At 33.5% G+C, this 17,508-nt stretch overlaps 2 protein-coding genes across 3 annotated transcripts; one reads left to right on the top strand and one right to left on the bottom strand.

The window, feature by feature from the left end:
• The first annotated feature begins 725 nt into the window (after nucleotides 1–725).
• Nucleotides 726–4,482, top strand: LOC143544402 (uncharacterized). Of its 2 annotated transcripts, XM_077036518.1 has the most exons (3): nucleotides 726–1,032; nucleotides 3,663–3,889; nucleotides 4,011–4,482. In XM_077036518.1, the coding sequence occupies exons 2-3, from the start codon at nucleotides 3,818–3,820 to the stop codon at nucleotides 4,377–4,379; spliced, it is 441 nt and encodes a 146-aa protein (XP_076892633.1). In that variant the 5' UTR covers nucleotides 726–1,032; nucleotides 3,663–3,817; the 3' UTR covers nucleotides 4,380–4,482. The 2 variants fall into 2 exon arrangements, with proteins under 2 accessions (XP_076892633.1, XP_076892632.1); XM_077036517.1 differs by lacking the exon at nucleotides 726–1,032 and having other exon boundaries at nucleotides 3,271–3,889.
• A 428-nt stretch (nucleotides 4,483–4,910) lies between these two features.
• Nucleotides 4,911–5,696, bottom strand: LOC143544381 (F-box protein CPR1-like). Its single transcript, XM_077036502.1, has one exon. The coding sequence runs from the start codon at nucleotides 5,694–5,696 to the stop codon at nucleotides 4,911–4,913; it is 786 nt and encodes a 261-aa protein (XP_076892617.1).
• Between the last annotated feature and the right edge of the window lie 11,812 nt (nucleotides 5,697–17,508).

Genomic DNA, 17,508 nt, shown 5'->3' with positions numbered 1-17,508 from the left:
ATTGCGAAGAATCCACATCCTACGAACGACATTCATGGTGTCGTTTCTCAGTATTAACTCCCATGTGCAATTAACAACAAGGGCCACAATTCGTCGTCCATATATGGCTCTTTTCCAATTCAGGTTACTATTGATAATACTACATGGCGTTTTGTCGACCAAGAGATTCGTCATTCATTGATCTTAGCAACACTTTATCCGTGATCGAACTCTCTATGAAATTCATAGTTGCATTACTTATAACTTCCTTGTTCGTAGACAAAGCAGATTCGAAAATCATATCTTCACTAAATTAGAACAAATTTCTAAGTATTTCCTACGCATTTTTTCGCTCAAAATTTGTAAGAAATTTTCCCCTAACACGTTTATTTGTTTTTGTAATAAAATACACATTTCTTTTTGCAACTTTGCTTTCAACACCCCTTAATTCCAGCAGGCAACAAGTGGTGTCCAGAATATATTGTTCACATGCAGGCCTACCACCAACAACACCCAAACCTTATAAAATTTCAGCATCCCAATCTCCTGATCTAGTTATGAGTCCAATCTGATCCAGTAATCATATCGAGACAAAAACTTTATATTATTTTATTCCAAACCGGCAACATCGTCCTGGCTTCTTTCCTAATCCAAGATCCAAAACAAACACATGGTACATTAAAATACAACGTTAAACAGAATATATATATATATATATATATATATATATATATATATATATATATATATTATGCATGTAATTAACATACTCACTTCTCCCTCATTCACAGCCTGTCAATCTTGCAATTATTAGGACACCCATCATATGATTCATCTTACAAACATTGTTGTTATATCAATCAAATCTCAAAGTTTAGGAGATTCCAAGATATCCTTTTGCACCTTTTTCTTTGGAGAAATAATCTTCGGTCAAACCGACACTTTGGTTTCGCTGGAAAAGATACCGATTTGTTCTATTCAAGGGTTATTTGGTTAGGGAGATCTTCAGTTTATGGACTAATGCGGTTTTGATATGCTAACTTTGGATCAGGTGTGTACACTGTTTTCTTTAATAATGACTAGTATATATCACTATGTGTATTTGTATGTTATTGATAATTTTATATGAATTATACATATTACATTGTAGCTACTTTTGTCACTGTTTTCTGTTCAATGTGGATGCATATTGCATTTTGCTGTTTCATGAAAAAATATTATACCTTTAGATGTGTATAGATATCTATATTCTAAGAAAAACATCTTTAGATTCAGAAATGTCAAAAACTTATACCTTATTATAGATGGTGGCGTTCATTTTAGATGTAAGAATTTGTTTAGAACTGTGAGAACAATATATTGCTTTGAATGGGATATGTAAGATGGTTACGTACTGACCAACTCACTTTTTCTACTACTACTTTGATTATCTTCTTTGCGTATACAACTATGTCATGTAATTCTCGCAATTTTCACAACATTATTGATTCATAAATAGATATACACGTCTACTATATGATATTAAGATAAAAAATGGATGTCCGTGTTTCAGGTGATTAATTCTATATAATAAGGCGTTTTTCATATCCACTATAAGACCAGGTGGTATGAGGTGATGCCCCGAGCCACCTCACACCTTTTGTTTCTATGAAGCCCGTCAAACCAATACAAGAGGGCGCCAAAACGGGTTTGCCCCCCGTGCGGACTAACATGGACCGGTAACAGGCGTTAGGGCAAGATGTAATCTTTAAAAAAAATATAATAATTTTGATTTTAGCTAAACCGTTTTTGAAGGAAAAACTTGGGTGAGAGCTCTATGATTACTTGATAGAACACTAGCGGGACGCTTTTCACTTTTTATTTAAACCACTAAACATAGTTTAATATTGCTTACTTGATGCTATAAATATCTTAGCTTAATAATATCATGAATATGTCCCGTACAGTTTCAACTATATAGAAAAAAGGCATTTTACATATTTGTTGTGGGTTATAATCAAACAGTATAACCCACCTTTTAGCAAGTGCTTGATGACGTACGTACTATCATGTTGAAGAAAATGGATTGTGAAAAGTACCCGACCAAATTAAGTTATGGCTAGCAACACTCACTTTTACTTTTAGCAAGATTTATGAGGTTTCGAGTATATGCAAAATTTGTTTCGTTGTTACTCAAATCATCCATGGTGGTTTAACTTTGACATTAAGTCATCACAGATTTCTGACTTGGGTTCAACTAGCCATTGTCTCCACTTTTCACTAGTGCATTACATATGCATGCAACATTTATCCATGTTATTATTGTAGATTTTACTAACTCAATATAATATCCATTAATTAACGATCGAGTTGTACGGTCCAACCTTATAATGCATATCAAATAAAAACTTTAAGAGCATCCATAACGGGCTATTCTTGGTCCGAGATAAATCAAGAGGTAGAAGATGAAGTTTATTTTGTTTAATTATTAAGTCTAGATATTACGGAGTATTAGTATTTTATTAAATTGAGTTATGTTTGTCTAGTTTGTGTTTAATGTTTATTTAAACAGGTGTTTGAGTCATAGTTATTAAATGCGATAGGCGTACCTAAGGCGCACAAGCCTCCTCTAGGCGCTAGGCGCAAAAAAAGCGTGGCCTGAGAGAAAAAATACGCATTTAAATAAAAAAATCACAAACAAAATTTGTAATGTCAAACAACACTTTATTCAAATACCAAACATTTCAAAAGCATGATCCTCAACCATAGTTTTAAAAATCATATGAAAATTCAAATTAACCAAATTGTTCATACTCCAAAACAAAAAAAAAATCATAAAGTAATAAATATAAAAATGAAAGCCATTGTACTACTCCTCAATTAAAAAAACAAAACAAAACAACATTAACACAGTGAACTAAATGAACAAAACAACAAACTAAATTAAAATAAACAGAATATTACTAGCCTCATAAACCATAATCGAAAAAAAAAATAAAAAAGAAAATAATAAATATTGCTAACCTCTTTTCTGTAATCGTGTTTTTGATATGTGATAAGAATAAGCAAATATGTCGTTCATTATAAAGAGAGATTAAGAGTTAATCTTGTTAATCCCATTAATTTTAGGTAAGTTGTTCAAGAGATTAATTAAATAAAATCAAGGTAAATATGAAAAAATCAAAAAAATATTCAGTTGCTGATTTTTCTCCTATATTTGCGACTTTAGTCAACTCAGGCGATGGATGAACGCTTCGCCCTAAAATTGCGCCTAGGCGCCAAAGCGCTGCGCCTTTAATTACTATGGTTTGAGTCCAAATATACTTAAAATTGGGTCATTACACGTAAGGCTTTATGTAATTTTTTTTATGTGACGAATAATAAAAGTGTTTTTGTGTTCGTCTGGGGCCTGATTTTCCAACATAATGTGAGGGGTGTGCGTGTTAAATCCATAGAAATCTAAGCAGGTAGAGACGGATAACGTTGACGTGAATTAGAGAGGCATGTTAAGAGTTCCCATCGGAGATGCTCTATGGCTTGACAAAAACCCTAAAATAATGTCAAAAATGACTAATGTCGGATGGGTATTTGTCACTGTCAGACCACTAATTCGACTTTATTCCTGTTTTGGTGGTTCATTTTCTTGTAACTTTATGTACCACTTTTGCATATAAATTGACACTTCCTCCAATTACTCTTTATAGGCATGGGATCAAAACTAGAGCATGCCCATTTTCCAACTAGCAAGAAACTGATGTTTTCATGTAGCAGTTGATCATCACTTCTTGATATCAAGATCAAATCATTATACGTGTTTCGTATTGGCATTATTAGATTTGGTCCGGATTCAATAAATACGATGCTTGAAAATCGCCATCGAGATTTCATCAAACAAACGATGTTGAAGCATGAAGATACTTTTAGACATCAGGTAATTAATTTTTAGTGTTTATTTTATTCGTTACGTGAAAGCTATTCTAAATAGTCGAATGCAAAACATATTGTTCACAAAACACGGTGCATTATTTCAATAAATATTTATTGCTTTATAGGTGAAGGAACTTCATCGGTTGTACAATGTTCAAAAGAATATGATGACTACTTTGAGAAGTGAGACCAGACAACACATTTCGTTTAGTCCACGGGCTGCGTTGGATATTAACAAAGAGGATTTAGGAATAATATCAGGCTTTGATCTTTCAAGATCTATGGATGAAGATTCGTCATTTGGAGATAGTTATGGAATTCATGATGGTCATATGTGTTCTAATGATGTTGAACTAACGTTGAGCATTGGACCGAGCACTAGTAAGAGGCGATCACAAAACGACACTAAAGCAACCACAAAATCGAGTTTGGGAAGCTCAAGTACATTGTACAATCAAGAAACAAGAGATCACATTGACTTTTTGAGGATCTAAGTTTAGATAGAATATAGATAACATGTATTTTTTTGAGGGATTTTATATAAATGTTTGCTAGCAATTTGACATATTTTTAGTGAGGTATACAAGTCAATATATGTATGCTAACTTATCTTTTTAATTTTTGGTGGGTAATCAATTATTCATTAAATACATTAATACATTTAGAGATGATTGATGAACCCACTTTATGTGTATATAAGCCCTTTTTATAACTATAAAGCCACTTTCCACGATTGAAAAATTTTGAGCTCTACTCAGGCTCATTAAATATGACTAAGCAACAAGAAGTATTAGCAATTGGGCCCATTGAAAATTTTGTATAAACATCTTTTTTTTAGTAACCGTCTCAGGCACTCAAAATCTTAAAGACAGACCTGTTAGTAGTGACAATATGTAAACAATAATGTAAATATATAAGCTCAAAATATCTAATGGTTGAAAAGCATATGCTAAAGAAAGTAACCCCAACATTGAAGACAATTAAACTCCCTAGAAAGATTCATCCTATATCTAAGCTAGCTTGAATTAGGGATTTGGTGACACAAGAGTTTCTACGCATATCGTTCGAACTAAATCATAAAACGTACCAGCATCATACATATACACCGTTTTTAATTTGCTGCAAGCCGTCACATTTACTTTCGTAAGTGCTTTGTGAAACACCCAAGTCACATTCCATTTCCCACTCCTCACTACACAATTCGGAGTCAATGAGACCGGAATATTCTTTTTACCCGAGTAACCGGCCACTTTCATCCACCCATCACCACCACTACCCATCCTCCAAAGATCAATATCCACTGATGGGACATAGAAATCCCTATCAATATTATGACAAGGTACAAACAAGTGAACACACCCATTCATAACCACTAAACTCCCATTAAACCCTTCACCACCCAAAACTTCTTCAGGAAATTTTATTTCCCTAAAAGTTTCTAACTCCACATCAAATCCAATAACGCAACTTCGTTCTCTACTTATTCGTTCTCTACTTACGACAGTAAAATAAAGATTTCGGCCACAGAAAGTACCCGGCGACCATTGATAATCCCGCCAAAGCAAGTGAGGGTAATTAAATGACTCAATCTTTCTCCATGAATCTAGTCTTCGAGAATAAATGTAAGGCTCATGTGGAGCCACAAGAGTGTAACAATCCAGACTCCGAACCACACGTAGAAGTTTGTAATCATTAGAAAAGTCCACATAGAAACCGAAAGCATCCCTATGGATAGTGTAGCAGCTATGGGATTTGAGAAACTTGTAGGCACCCGTCAATGGATTCCAAAGCATTAACTTAAAGGGAATCATTGTGGCAAAACATACCAAACCATCATAACTACTGCCTAGAATAATAATACCCGCACGACTGGGGCCGAATGGAAGAGGACGAGTAGTGCCTGATCCGTCAGTTGGGGTGGTTCCACAGTCATAGGAAGTAAAGGTACCTGCTAGCGCGTCAAGAATGACAAGTTTTTGGTTGGTTATGTGGTAATAATGGTTCTTCTGTCGGAAATCTTGTGTAGATAACAAGGATTGCCATTGTTTGCAAACACACATGAATCTACATATGGACTTTGCTGGGAGCCTTTGGTAGTATCTCTGATTCTATTATATCAGCTGGTAGCTTCTCTGCCATGGTCTCGATATTCAAGTGAATATCGCCTGCGGGTATTTATGTATGTATGTATATGAGGAGATGGGAGATATTTAATAATTTAACAAATATCATAAATTTGGAGTTAATTTTTTATGATAACACAACTAGGATTTCAGAATCATGATAACAAATAGCAACTAGGATTTCCGAATCATCATAAATTTGGAGTTAATATTTATTGATAAATTTGGACTTAGTTTATATAATCTCAATATCTCATACTATAAATAATTAAATGCGTGTTCTATTTTGGAGAGAGGGTCTCAAACAATAATTACAAGATACTAAGAAATCTTTAATATTATTCATATTATACCTCAACATAGGGTGCAACCAATCTGAGCTGCTCGTGAGCTACTTGAGATCGGCTCGTTAAAAAGTTTTATCGAGTCGAGCTTAATCGAGCTCGAGCCTAAAAGTAAGCTCATTTAATAAACGAGCCCATGACAAACAAGTACATGCAAACGAGCCCAAATTGCAAATATTTTCACTTAAACCTTGTCATGGGCTCTCTTCAAGGACTTGCAATTGAATTTTAAAATAAATATTGAATCCAAAAAATAAGAGGATACTCTTTAATGCTCATGATAATAATCAAATTTACGACTCACTTAGTCATGTTACTAGGGTCCGACAGCAAGTATGCTTATGTTCGCCTGTTTAATAAACGAACTGGATATGAACTAAAGAATTTCGTTCGATAAGCTTAACGAACGAACACAGACAGAGGCCACACTCATTCAGTAGTGTTCATGAACGTTCGGTAATGTCCATCCGATTACGTCTGTTTAATAAATGAACCAGACATATTTTGGTTACTATGTTAAGATTTAAGTATTTTTGGATATCGTGTGGTGTAATTCCGAATTTGTGATTGAACTTGTGTAGATTTATGATTATTCTTTTTGGATTATTATGTAAACAGTTATGTTTGTTTGTTAGTTGGAGTCGTTTATGTTTGTCTGTCCATTAATGTCCATCAGTGTCCCTCCATGTTCATTTGTCCATTAGTGTCCATGTGTACGTTTTTCCAATTGTCTATTAGTGTCCGTTTGTCAATTAGTATATGTTAGCATTCGTATACAGTACTAACGAACGGACATAAACGGATACGGACAAACTCAATTCCTTAATGATTGGACACCTCAATATAGATAGAATATATATAACATGTATGCAATAGTTAATGTCGAATCAAAGAATATATGCAATAGAATTTTTTAAGTAAATTTAGCATGGCATGTTGCAAACCAAATTTAACCCCAATATAGAGAGTACCGTATAACTTAGGGCGTGCTGAAGAAGGACAGTTTCTTGAAGACCCAACTATGCATGCTAGAAGCTCGTCAGTAGTCTATCTAACACTTACAAGACCACACATATCCTTTGCGGTTGGTGCCCTTGGTCCTTATATGCAAGAGCCTCAAAAACCTCATTTGAAAGCGGTACGGTGTGTGCTTTGGTGAATGTAAAGTCGGGTCCAAGTTATGGAGTAGTGTTCAAGAGGGAGGCTAACATCGAATTAGTAGGGTTCTGTTATGTCTATGTCGGTGATCTAAGCACTCGACGATATATCACGAGTTATGTATTCATGGTTGACAATAGCCTTGGCGGAAAACCCTACGTTTCACACGAGAACTAAGAATATCGAGGCACATTACCATCTCATACGGGAAAATGTACTTAATGGTGACATTGATTTTAAGTAAGTAAACACATAAGAACAAGTGGCGGACATGTTAACTAAAGCTTTGTCAAAAAAGAAATCAATCGAGTTTTACGAAGCTATGGGATTAGTGGATGCAAATTTTGAGAGAGCGTATTAAACGAAATCAACATTTGTAGATGACATTAAATTAATTGTTATCATTAATTAATTATCTTTTTAGTTATTGATATTTCTTTTCTTTGTTTTCGTTTGTCGAAGTTTGCAAAGATTCAATAACCGAGTCAACAAGATAAAACATCGGTTTATAAAAATTAGATATAATACTTAATAAATGATCAAACTCTTAGATACGTATGTCATGACGACAAATTTCTAATAAGTCACAAGTTCATATAGAAATTAAGTTTAAATGTTGAATATACGTAATAGTATATGGTTAAGCAAATATAGAGATCTAGCGAACAATTTCGAGACAAATACATTGAAAAAACAATTACAGTGTTTTTCGAAACAAGAAAAGACATCGGTTTATAATTAATAGATACAATAAATGATCAAACTTTTAGATTCATATGACCACAAATTTCTAATAAGTCACAAGTTTATACATAAATTAAGTTTAAGAGGGTGTTTGGGATTTCTTATTTTGCCTCCTTACAATTTTTCATTAAGTTAATAAGTTTCAAAAGTGTAACTTATGAAACTTTTTCTCTCACAATATAAGCAATCCCAAACACTTTATTACTTTTCAAAAAGTTTATAAGTTATAAGTTGGTGAAAATAAGCAATCCCAAACACCCCCTAAGCGTTGAATATATGTAGTAGCATATGATTATGCATACATAGAGATCTAACGAACAGTTTCAACTTTCAAGAGAGTTAAATTGAAAAGACAATTACAATGTTCCAAACAAGAAAAAGCACCAGTTTATAATTAATAGATACAATACGTAACAAATCACCAAACTTTTAGATTCGTACATGCACTATGACCACAAATTTCTAATAAGTCACAAGTTTATACATAAATTAAGTTTAAACATTAATTATATGTAATAATATATGGTTATGCATACATAGAGATCAAGCTTACAATTTCGAGACAGTTACATTGAAAAGGCAATTACATTGCTATTTCAACCAAGAAAAAACATCGGTTATAATTAATAGATATAATACATAATACATAAATGCAAATTTCTAATAAGTTGCAAGTTTATACAAAAATTATATGTAACCATCAAATATATGTCCAGTTATGAAAACATAGAGATCTAGTGAACAATTTCGAGAAACACTTACGTTGAAAAGACAAATATAGTGCTATTCTAAAAAAGAAAAAACATCGGTTTATAATTAATAGATATATTACTTAATAAATGACCGAACTCTCTTTAGATTCGTACACTCTGACCACAATTTTTGTTTTTCGAGTTTTAGTTTATTTAATTTAACGAAAAACATAACTAAACACTTGAAATACATGCTTTGTCTTTACTTTTTTTTAACATGAAAATTCCACAAAGACCTTGCCTTTTCAAATATTTAAACCAACAACCTTATATTTGTAAGAACACCATACTAATACCAGTAGACCATTATTGTTTTTTTTAATTGTTAAAAGCGTCAATATTGGCTATAAAAATAAATATTTTAATTTGAAACAAATTATTCAGTTTTATAAGTTTACAGTTATATCTAGCATTTATTGTTGTAAAAAACAATATTTAGCATTTATTTTTAAGATATTTTTTATATATAGAAAATGATCATTTAATTACATTTAATGTAATTTAATGCATAGAAAAGTGTAATATTTTATGAACATCTATTATAAATAGGGTATGAGAGGAATGATATATGAACATCAAGCCAATTCATGTCACAACTGTTGCACCCTTCAAAACATCTTCTTCTCTTAAATCAATTTTACTACTTGTGTAGATCTTGATACATTTGTTCTTATCAGATCGGCATTCTATTTCAAAAATGATATATGATGTCTGATTTGTTTTATTTATCAACTTCCTCAAATTGTATTCCCAAATCTAGCCATAACATGTTGACTGGTCATAGCATTACTACGACAAAAGTTCACAATTACCCAACAACGGGGGTCACTGGTGAGGTCTTTGCCACACTGCATGTTGGCCGACCTCAAACTAAATTAACCATGGTAACTTGTTTCGTCTAAATTCTAAGGTGATGTGCTTTTCACACTCGAGCCATTTTGAGTAATATCGATATTTAAGTCACGACAGATGATTTTTACCGAGTGTGAAAATCTCATCACCTCACAGTTTAGAGAGAAACTGTTGACATGGTTCAGTTTAAGGTCAGACGAGCAGGAGTGAAGAGTGTTCAAAAGTTTCATGACTTTCATCCAAACACTCTATTAGCTTGGCAAAACAGTTGGTTTGCCCATCTGCTTATGTCATAAACGTATGCCAACGAAAAGCCTAGAACGGGATAGTTATTGTAATAATATGCTATCTAGGATAAGTTCAAGCAACACAAAAGGCTTAAGAAACCATCATAAGCAAACTCTGTTCATGTAGGGAATGAAGATTCATCCTTGTGGGTTTAATTTGACACATTTTCACTGCTTTGTCAATCTAGTTGTATGATTTGGATTGTAAAATTTTAGTATTTTCTTTTACTGTAGGTAATTCTAGAAAGGTGGTTTTGTAAAAGTATATGGATCTATTTTTGAAAATGAAGGTTTTTTTGATTGTGCATATGATTTGATTTTCCTTTGTACAAGAGCATTTACATATTCAATCTCATATTTAAAATTACATATTCAATCTCCTATTTAAAATTACACTAAAAAACACTTTATTTTCTCTCTTATGTTTAATTGAATAATGTTTTTCTATAACTTTATCATTACAATTTCTCTTCTATACTTACAACGATTTTAAAAAATATTAAAAAATTTATTGAGTGCTACAGAAAATTTTTAAATATAAAAAACATTACAACATTTTCTCTATTTTTCACTCACAATATCATAAACCACTCTCTATATTATAAATATTTTCTCATAAAATTTGATGAATTGGTTGAGAATGATTTAAGTGATAAAAAAAATAATATAAAAAGACTTGATTTTTGAAGATTCTATATGTGGAGCCGCTGATTGGTAGGTCAAATCCCAGAAATTAAAAATTAAATGATTTGTTTTTGTTCTAGTCAGTAGTGACCACCATTATGAGCATTAAATGAATAAAAAGAACTTAGTATTGGACTCAGATCTATTTTGATGTAAAAAAGAAAATAATATTTTACCAAAGTTAATGTTTATATATATAATTTTATAATGGCAAACAATACACGATACCTCGATCTGTACAAGGTTACAAAAGTTACACGCTTTCAGGTTGGTGGACTAGGATGTTACGAATACAACAATAGACCAATAGTTCGGAAGGAATTCACCTTTTTAAATTTTAACAGTAACTTCAAACCTTTATAAACATTAACTTGACCCAAATGAATCGTGTTTTTATAGATGAAATTGTAAGAATTCTCTGAATAAATAGATCAAATTAGAACCAGAGTAAGGTGATTCAATAGACTTTCAAATAAGCCGTCATAGAAATTATATATATTTAATAAAAATATTGTAAAAAGTTTAAATGTAGTTAATAATACAGTCCGGTCCAGTTTTATACGATCAGTTTTTGGTATAAACTTTAAACGAGTCCGTTCATTGCGGTTTGAAAATTCTGAAACAGACCGAAAGTAACAAAAACAATCGACCGTAAAACCAAACCAATGATCAGCCTGAACGATTTCGCAAACCTAGCTATAAAGACACCTAATTAATAGTTATAAAACTGGATATCGTAATTATTTGTTTGAAAACAAAATGTTCAAATTTTATGACTGCACAATTTTTTTTTTAGGTTTTTTTCCAACAACTTTCATTAAAATTAAGCCAAAAGCATTCCTACCGCGAAGGTAGCAATGGCCTGCACAAAGAACAAATCCGGAAACAATTTACATTACCAATATATTTCACTTATCTCAATCTAGAATGATACACCTCCTTGTTTTAATCCACAAGAAACTCAAAATCTTTATGTCTTCAAGCACTTAACAATTTTCACCTCCTTGTTTTCAAAAATATACTTGTTTTTAACCTTCCATAAGCACCAAATGACCACTAGAACAATGGAGTAGAGCATTTTTCTTTTACGCCCATGTTCGGAATCCGTTTTACAACCTCAATTAAGCCAGTCTTGGATTCCTTTAACTTGAAAATGTTGAATACTGCACCACTTTTCAATTCTTTGCCATAGCAAGATGTAAAAATATGGTACACCAAGTCCTTTGCCACAAAACAATTACTACATATATCCAGACCAAAGAGAGATCTTTTTTTTATTATCAATTTATCACTTGTTGGAAGGCATGTCTAAAGGGTATGCCAAACAATCGCGTTGACCTTCATCGGGATCCATTTATTCCATTTTAAGATGTTCTTCGGGCAAGGAGGATCAACTCTATATAGTAACTTCTTCATCGAAGCAATAGAGGAAGACCCTGAAGCATCACCACCCCACACCCAATTGCCTTCCCCGTCCTTAAAACTGAAATATAAAGCAAATTGAAGAAACACGGATCTACTCCCCTTAATGGGTCCTAGATCCAATGAGTCCACAGGGTAGAATACGGTTAACTGCCAATATGATATAAACTCAATTCCCAAAGTCCAATGACGTGAACCTACAAAAAAGACACCTTGAGCTCGTTACGGGAAGGAAAAGAGGGGGGATATTCCTATAATCACCCTCCGGCGTGAGAATAAGTACAATTCCGATAAAGATAAAGTACTTAAGTAAATAGTGAGAGTACAGTGGGAGTGAATATGAATACCTCATGATGATTGAGAAGGTATTTATAGCCCCGAAGGGTATGGGAAGGTGATCGGGCCAGCTGTCTCTTTAGAAGATGCTCTTATAACCACCTGGATACGTGTCCTCATGTGATAGGTTCAATTTATACGTTGCATGTGCATGTATAACAACCTAGACATGTGTCTTCATCTGATAGGGTGGTATACAACCCTGGCCATGTGCACGGTTATAACGGCCTTGCCAGGTGTCCTTTTCTGGTTGGTTGAGGGATCATGTATTGCTCAAGAAAGCATCTTGGTAGATCTTCTAGAATGTTGCTGGTTAATGACAGCTGTCCCGGGGCATTACCTCACGGTTATTTACGCGGACGAATGTTTCGTCCTGCGGATGACTTCTGAGGGTGCCAGGATACTTCCGCATGCCTTGTGAGAGTGTTTCCTCCGCCGATAATTGTGCGGGTAGTCCATATGTCCCGCGGGTGCCTTATGAGGGACTTCTGGTTGACCCGCGGGTAATACTTAAGGGTATTTGGGTCTTTTTGGTACCCTACCTCTATACCCCCAAACATGGAATGATTTTTTCAATTCCACTTTATCGAATAATTCCCATCATTAACTTTAACATGATCGGAAACCACGCATGACTTCGCGACCTTTAACAAGAACAAAGTAGTTCAAAGTATCATCGGTTAACCAAACATCCAACCAAAACCGAACATTAAATCCATTACCCACCCACCCTTTGATGGACCCAGTTAACGAAGCCTAGGCGGTTGCCAACAATTTTTCAACCATGACAATTCTATCCCATGTGCCATTTAATCGTTTCTTATGGGGAATAGTCGGCCAAGATCTAGGCGAGTGATGAATAGCCATTATAACCTTTTCCGAAGGCTATCATTTTCTATTTTAAAGTGCCACCACCATTTTGACAAAAGGCCGTGTCCTTATTTTCTCCCCCAAAGAAATCTCCTTCGTTTAGCCTCTAAGATCTTAACCGGGTATCTAGCTTTTATCATTAAGGTATTTTTTTATAATATAAAATGATCATTAAAATAAATTATAATAAAAGTCATTTATTGCAGGAAAAAGTGTAATATTGCGTACAATAACAGGGGTGTATATGAAATATGTTGGCTTGCATAGGGTTAGATTCGACGTTCGTTGACTATAAATACGGTTTGAGAGTGATGCACTTACAAGCCAATTAATTCTTTTCACAACTGTTGTGGTAATTTGTTACATGTACCTTCCAGTTATCATTTTTTTCCTTAAATCAGATTTGCTCTTTGTACATACTTTAATACATGCTTTGTTCTTATTAGATCAGCAATCTATTTCAGTATTGATATATGATGCCTGATTTGGGTTATTTATCAATTTCCTCACCATTTATACCGAAATCTAGTCATAACATATTGATTGATCGTAGCATTACAACCAAAAACCTCCATCGGGGTCACTAGGTAATGTCTCTGCCATGTTTGCCAACCTCAAACTAAACCACCTTGTTAATAGTTTCTCTCTAAATTGTGAGGTGATGTTCTTTACACAAGCGGGCCATTTTGAGTAATATCTATATTCAAATCAGGAAGGATGATTTTTACGTAAAAAGGGATAGATGTAAAAATCATGTGAATTTCCTTATATAAATATGTTACGCTAAATGGCTCAAGTGTGAAAAGCATATTATAAGTTAAATAAGTTGTGCTTTTATCTTAAGACGTTAGTTGTGTCATTATAACATTAAACTACCCGTTCAATGGACGGGCATAAAACTAGTTGTTACTTGTTGAAGCTTAAAGCATGTAAAAAATTACATGAATAGTCTTGTGTTATATTCATAATGTGGGTTTAGTAAGCTAGCAGAACAAGATGGTATGATTGGGTAATAGATGGGTTTGAACTAAGTTTGACCAAATAGGTTTGGGTTAGATGACTTGTACTAGAAGTGTCACTATGATTTTTTTTTTTGTCAAAAACAGCTTTTGATCAAATTGAGTTTGAGTTAAAATGAGTTGTTTTTAAAAAATAAAAAGGTTAAAAACTAAAATGGCTTAGAGTTGCGGCAGGACCGAAAGGGGGACCAATGAAGGTGGCAATGGCCGTGTAGGTGTTGGAGACAACGAGGAAAAGTATGTGGTGTTGTGATGTTGGTGACATGCAACGTTAGAGGTTATTTTGGTGACAATGGCTTTGTGGTGGCGACAGTGGTAACCATGTTGAAGTCAACATGACGAAGGCAATGTCTATCGCCAATGGTGATGGGAGTGGCGTCATGGTGACAGTGGTGTCAACGACGATGGCTTGATAGCCTCATGTAGAATATAGCTATGCGATATGTTTACTAGTGTAACAACCCCAATTATATGTGTAGTGTATATAAATAAATCAAAACAAATAGTCCAAGGTGAACATGCCCATCATAAATCATACTTCTTTTAATAGTAACGACAATAAAGAATAATTCTATGTGAGCAATATATGTCTAATGGTAGAAATAAAAAATATGCAAAACAAAGTAGTCCCAACAATGAAGACAACTAAACTCCCTAGCTTTATTCATCATATCTTAGGTTGAACAAGGGATTTGGTGACACCAGAGTTTCTACGTATATGGCTCGTACTAAATCATAAAACGTACCATGACTATAGGTATATGAATACACAGGTCCGTAGTCATTAGCTGTCACATCAAATTTCCTAAGTGCTTTATGAAACACCCAGCTCACATCCCATATCCCATTCCTTACTATGCAATTTGGTGTCAGTGAGAACGGGACATTCTCATTACTAGAATAACCCGCCACCCTCATCCACCCATCACCATCCATCCTCCAAAGATCGATATCCATTGACGGGATATAGAATGCGCTATTAATATTATTACGAGCTACACATAAGTGAACACACCCGTTCATAACCACTAAACTGTTAAACAATTAACGTTCACAAGTGATAAACGCAGACCCAAACAAGAACACGCTCTTGTATCTTCGACTTCTCTATCTAACAGAAAGAACCAGACTCTTTTTGTTTATAAGCAAATTGACTAACTATAAAACAAAAGAAACATGCATACATATTAACCAAAGTCTACGTGGGTATATATACCCCACCACCAAACCTATTCAAGTTATAATAGGACTCAAATTCTAAAACAAACAGAATATTAAAAACTTAAACGACAAGCTAAATAAAATAATAAACTAACTATTATTGTTGATCTTCACCACCACCCCACAAGATCATTATCCAAACCACCCTTATTTGAAATTCAAATGTTGAATTTAATTTAATTTAAACTCCCGTTAAACCATTTACCAACCAAAACTTCTTCAGGAAAATTTATTTCCTAAAAGTTTCCAACTCCACATCAAAACCAATTATACAACTTTGTTCATTACTTGCCACGGTAAAATAAAGATTTCCGCCGCAGAAAACACCTGGAGACCACTGATATCTCGGCCAACGCAAGTACCGAGGATAATTAAATGACATAATCTTTCTCCATGAATCTAGTCTCCTGGAATATACGTAAGCCACCCATGGACCCTCAAGAATGTCACGTCCCTGATGGCGAACTATACGTAGAAGCTTGTAATCGTTAGAAGAGTCCATATAGAAACCGAAAGCATCCCTAAAGATATCACTATACAGATAGGATTTAAGCAACTTGTAGGCACCCGTCAACGGATTCCAAAACATCATCTTAAAGGGACTCATTGTGGCTAAACATACCAAACCATCAAAACTGCCTAGAATAATAATACCCTCACTACTCGACCCGAATGGAAGAGGACGAGTAGTGCCTGATCCGTCAGTTGGGGTGGTTCCACAATCTAGGGTAGTAAAGGTACCTGCTGGCGCGTCAAGAACGATGAGTTTCTGATTGGTACGAGGTTGGTTGGTGGTTATGTGGTGATGGTTCTTGTTGCGAAAATCTTGTGTAGATAACAAGGATTGCCATTGTTTGCTAACACACATGAATCTACCTATGGATTTTGCTGGGAGTCTTGGTAGTAAATCAGATTCTAGTAAATCAATTGGTAGCTTTTGGTTTAGTTTCTGGTGCTTCTTAGCCATGCTTTTGATATTCAATTGAATATCGAAAGATTTGATAAACTATAATTAATGAACAATATAAAAATAACCCACTTTCATATATTTAACACTATGTCAACAGATATAATTATACTAGACACCCAACTTGGTCCCAGCTAATTATCCTTTTGGGCTCGTTGATCAACTTGTGTCCCAGAATAGAAATTAAGCCAACAATGTCATCTTCGTGTATGTATTTATAGTGTATGGAGGGAGATATTTAAGGTAAGCAAAAATCTTATCTCGGAAAATCAGCCAAAAAAATGAGTTAGGAGTTTTATTGTTATAACAACACTACGATTTTAAATCCAGAAGATAATAACAAACTGTTATTATAAATGTTCAAAAAGTATTTAGTTAATTAGCAATTTAGCATCCCAAAATTCTAATGTATTAAATTTGAATTTCAATATTTAAGTCTTCTAGTATAATGATACACATCTTTTTTTAAAGCATATATTTGTACATCATAAAAATATCAGTCAAAATGTTATAAATAAATTAGGGGTTGGAATATTAGAAAGTAATATATTACTGGATTATTATTATTATTATTAGGATATAATTTGATTATATTTTCTTTGTATGAATTGCTATTTACTTTGTCAATGGTTTATTAATAATACATGATATCTTGCGAGATTTTTATTATTACAGTGGTAAGTGTCGTCATGATTTAATCTTAAACTTTAGAAATTTTGATAAAGTTTAAGAATATTCATATTAATAAATCTAGAAACTTGAATATGATATAAAAACTGCAATATCTTTCATAAACAGTTTGATATGCTAGAAATTATATATATATATATATATATATATATAT

The sequence above is a fragment of the Bidens hawaiensis genome, unplaced genomic scaffold (genome assembly GCF_021521415.1).
Source record: "Bidens hawaiensis isolate Kalapana, Puna unplaced genomic scaffold, B.hawaiensis_p1.1 tig00013566_1, whole genome shotgun sequence".
Classification (NCBI taxonomy): Eukaryota; Viridiplantae; Streptophyta; class Magnoliopsida; order Asterales; family Asteraceae; genus Bidens; species Bidens hawaiensis.
This window is presented reverse-complemented; position numbering and strand designations above follow the sequence as displayed.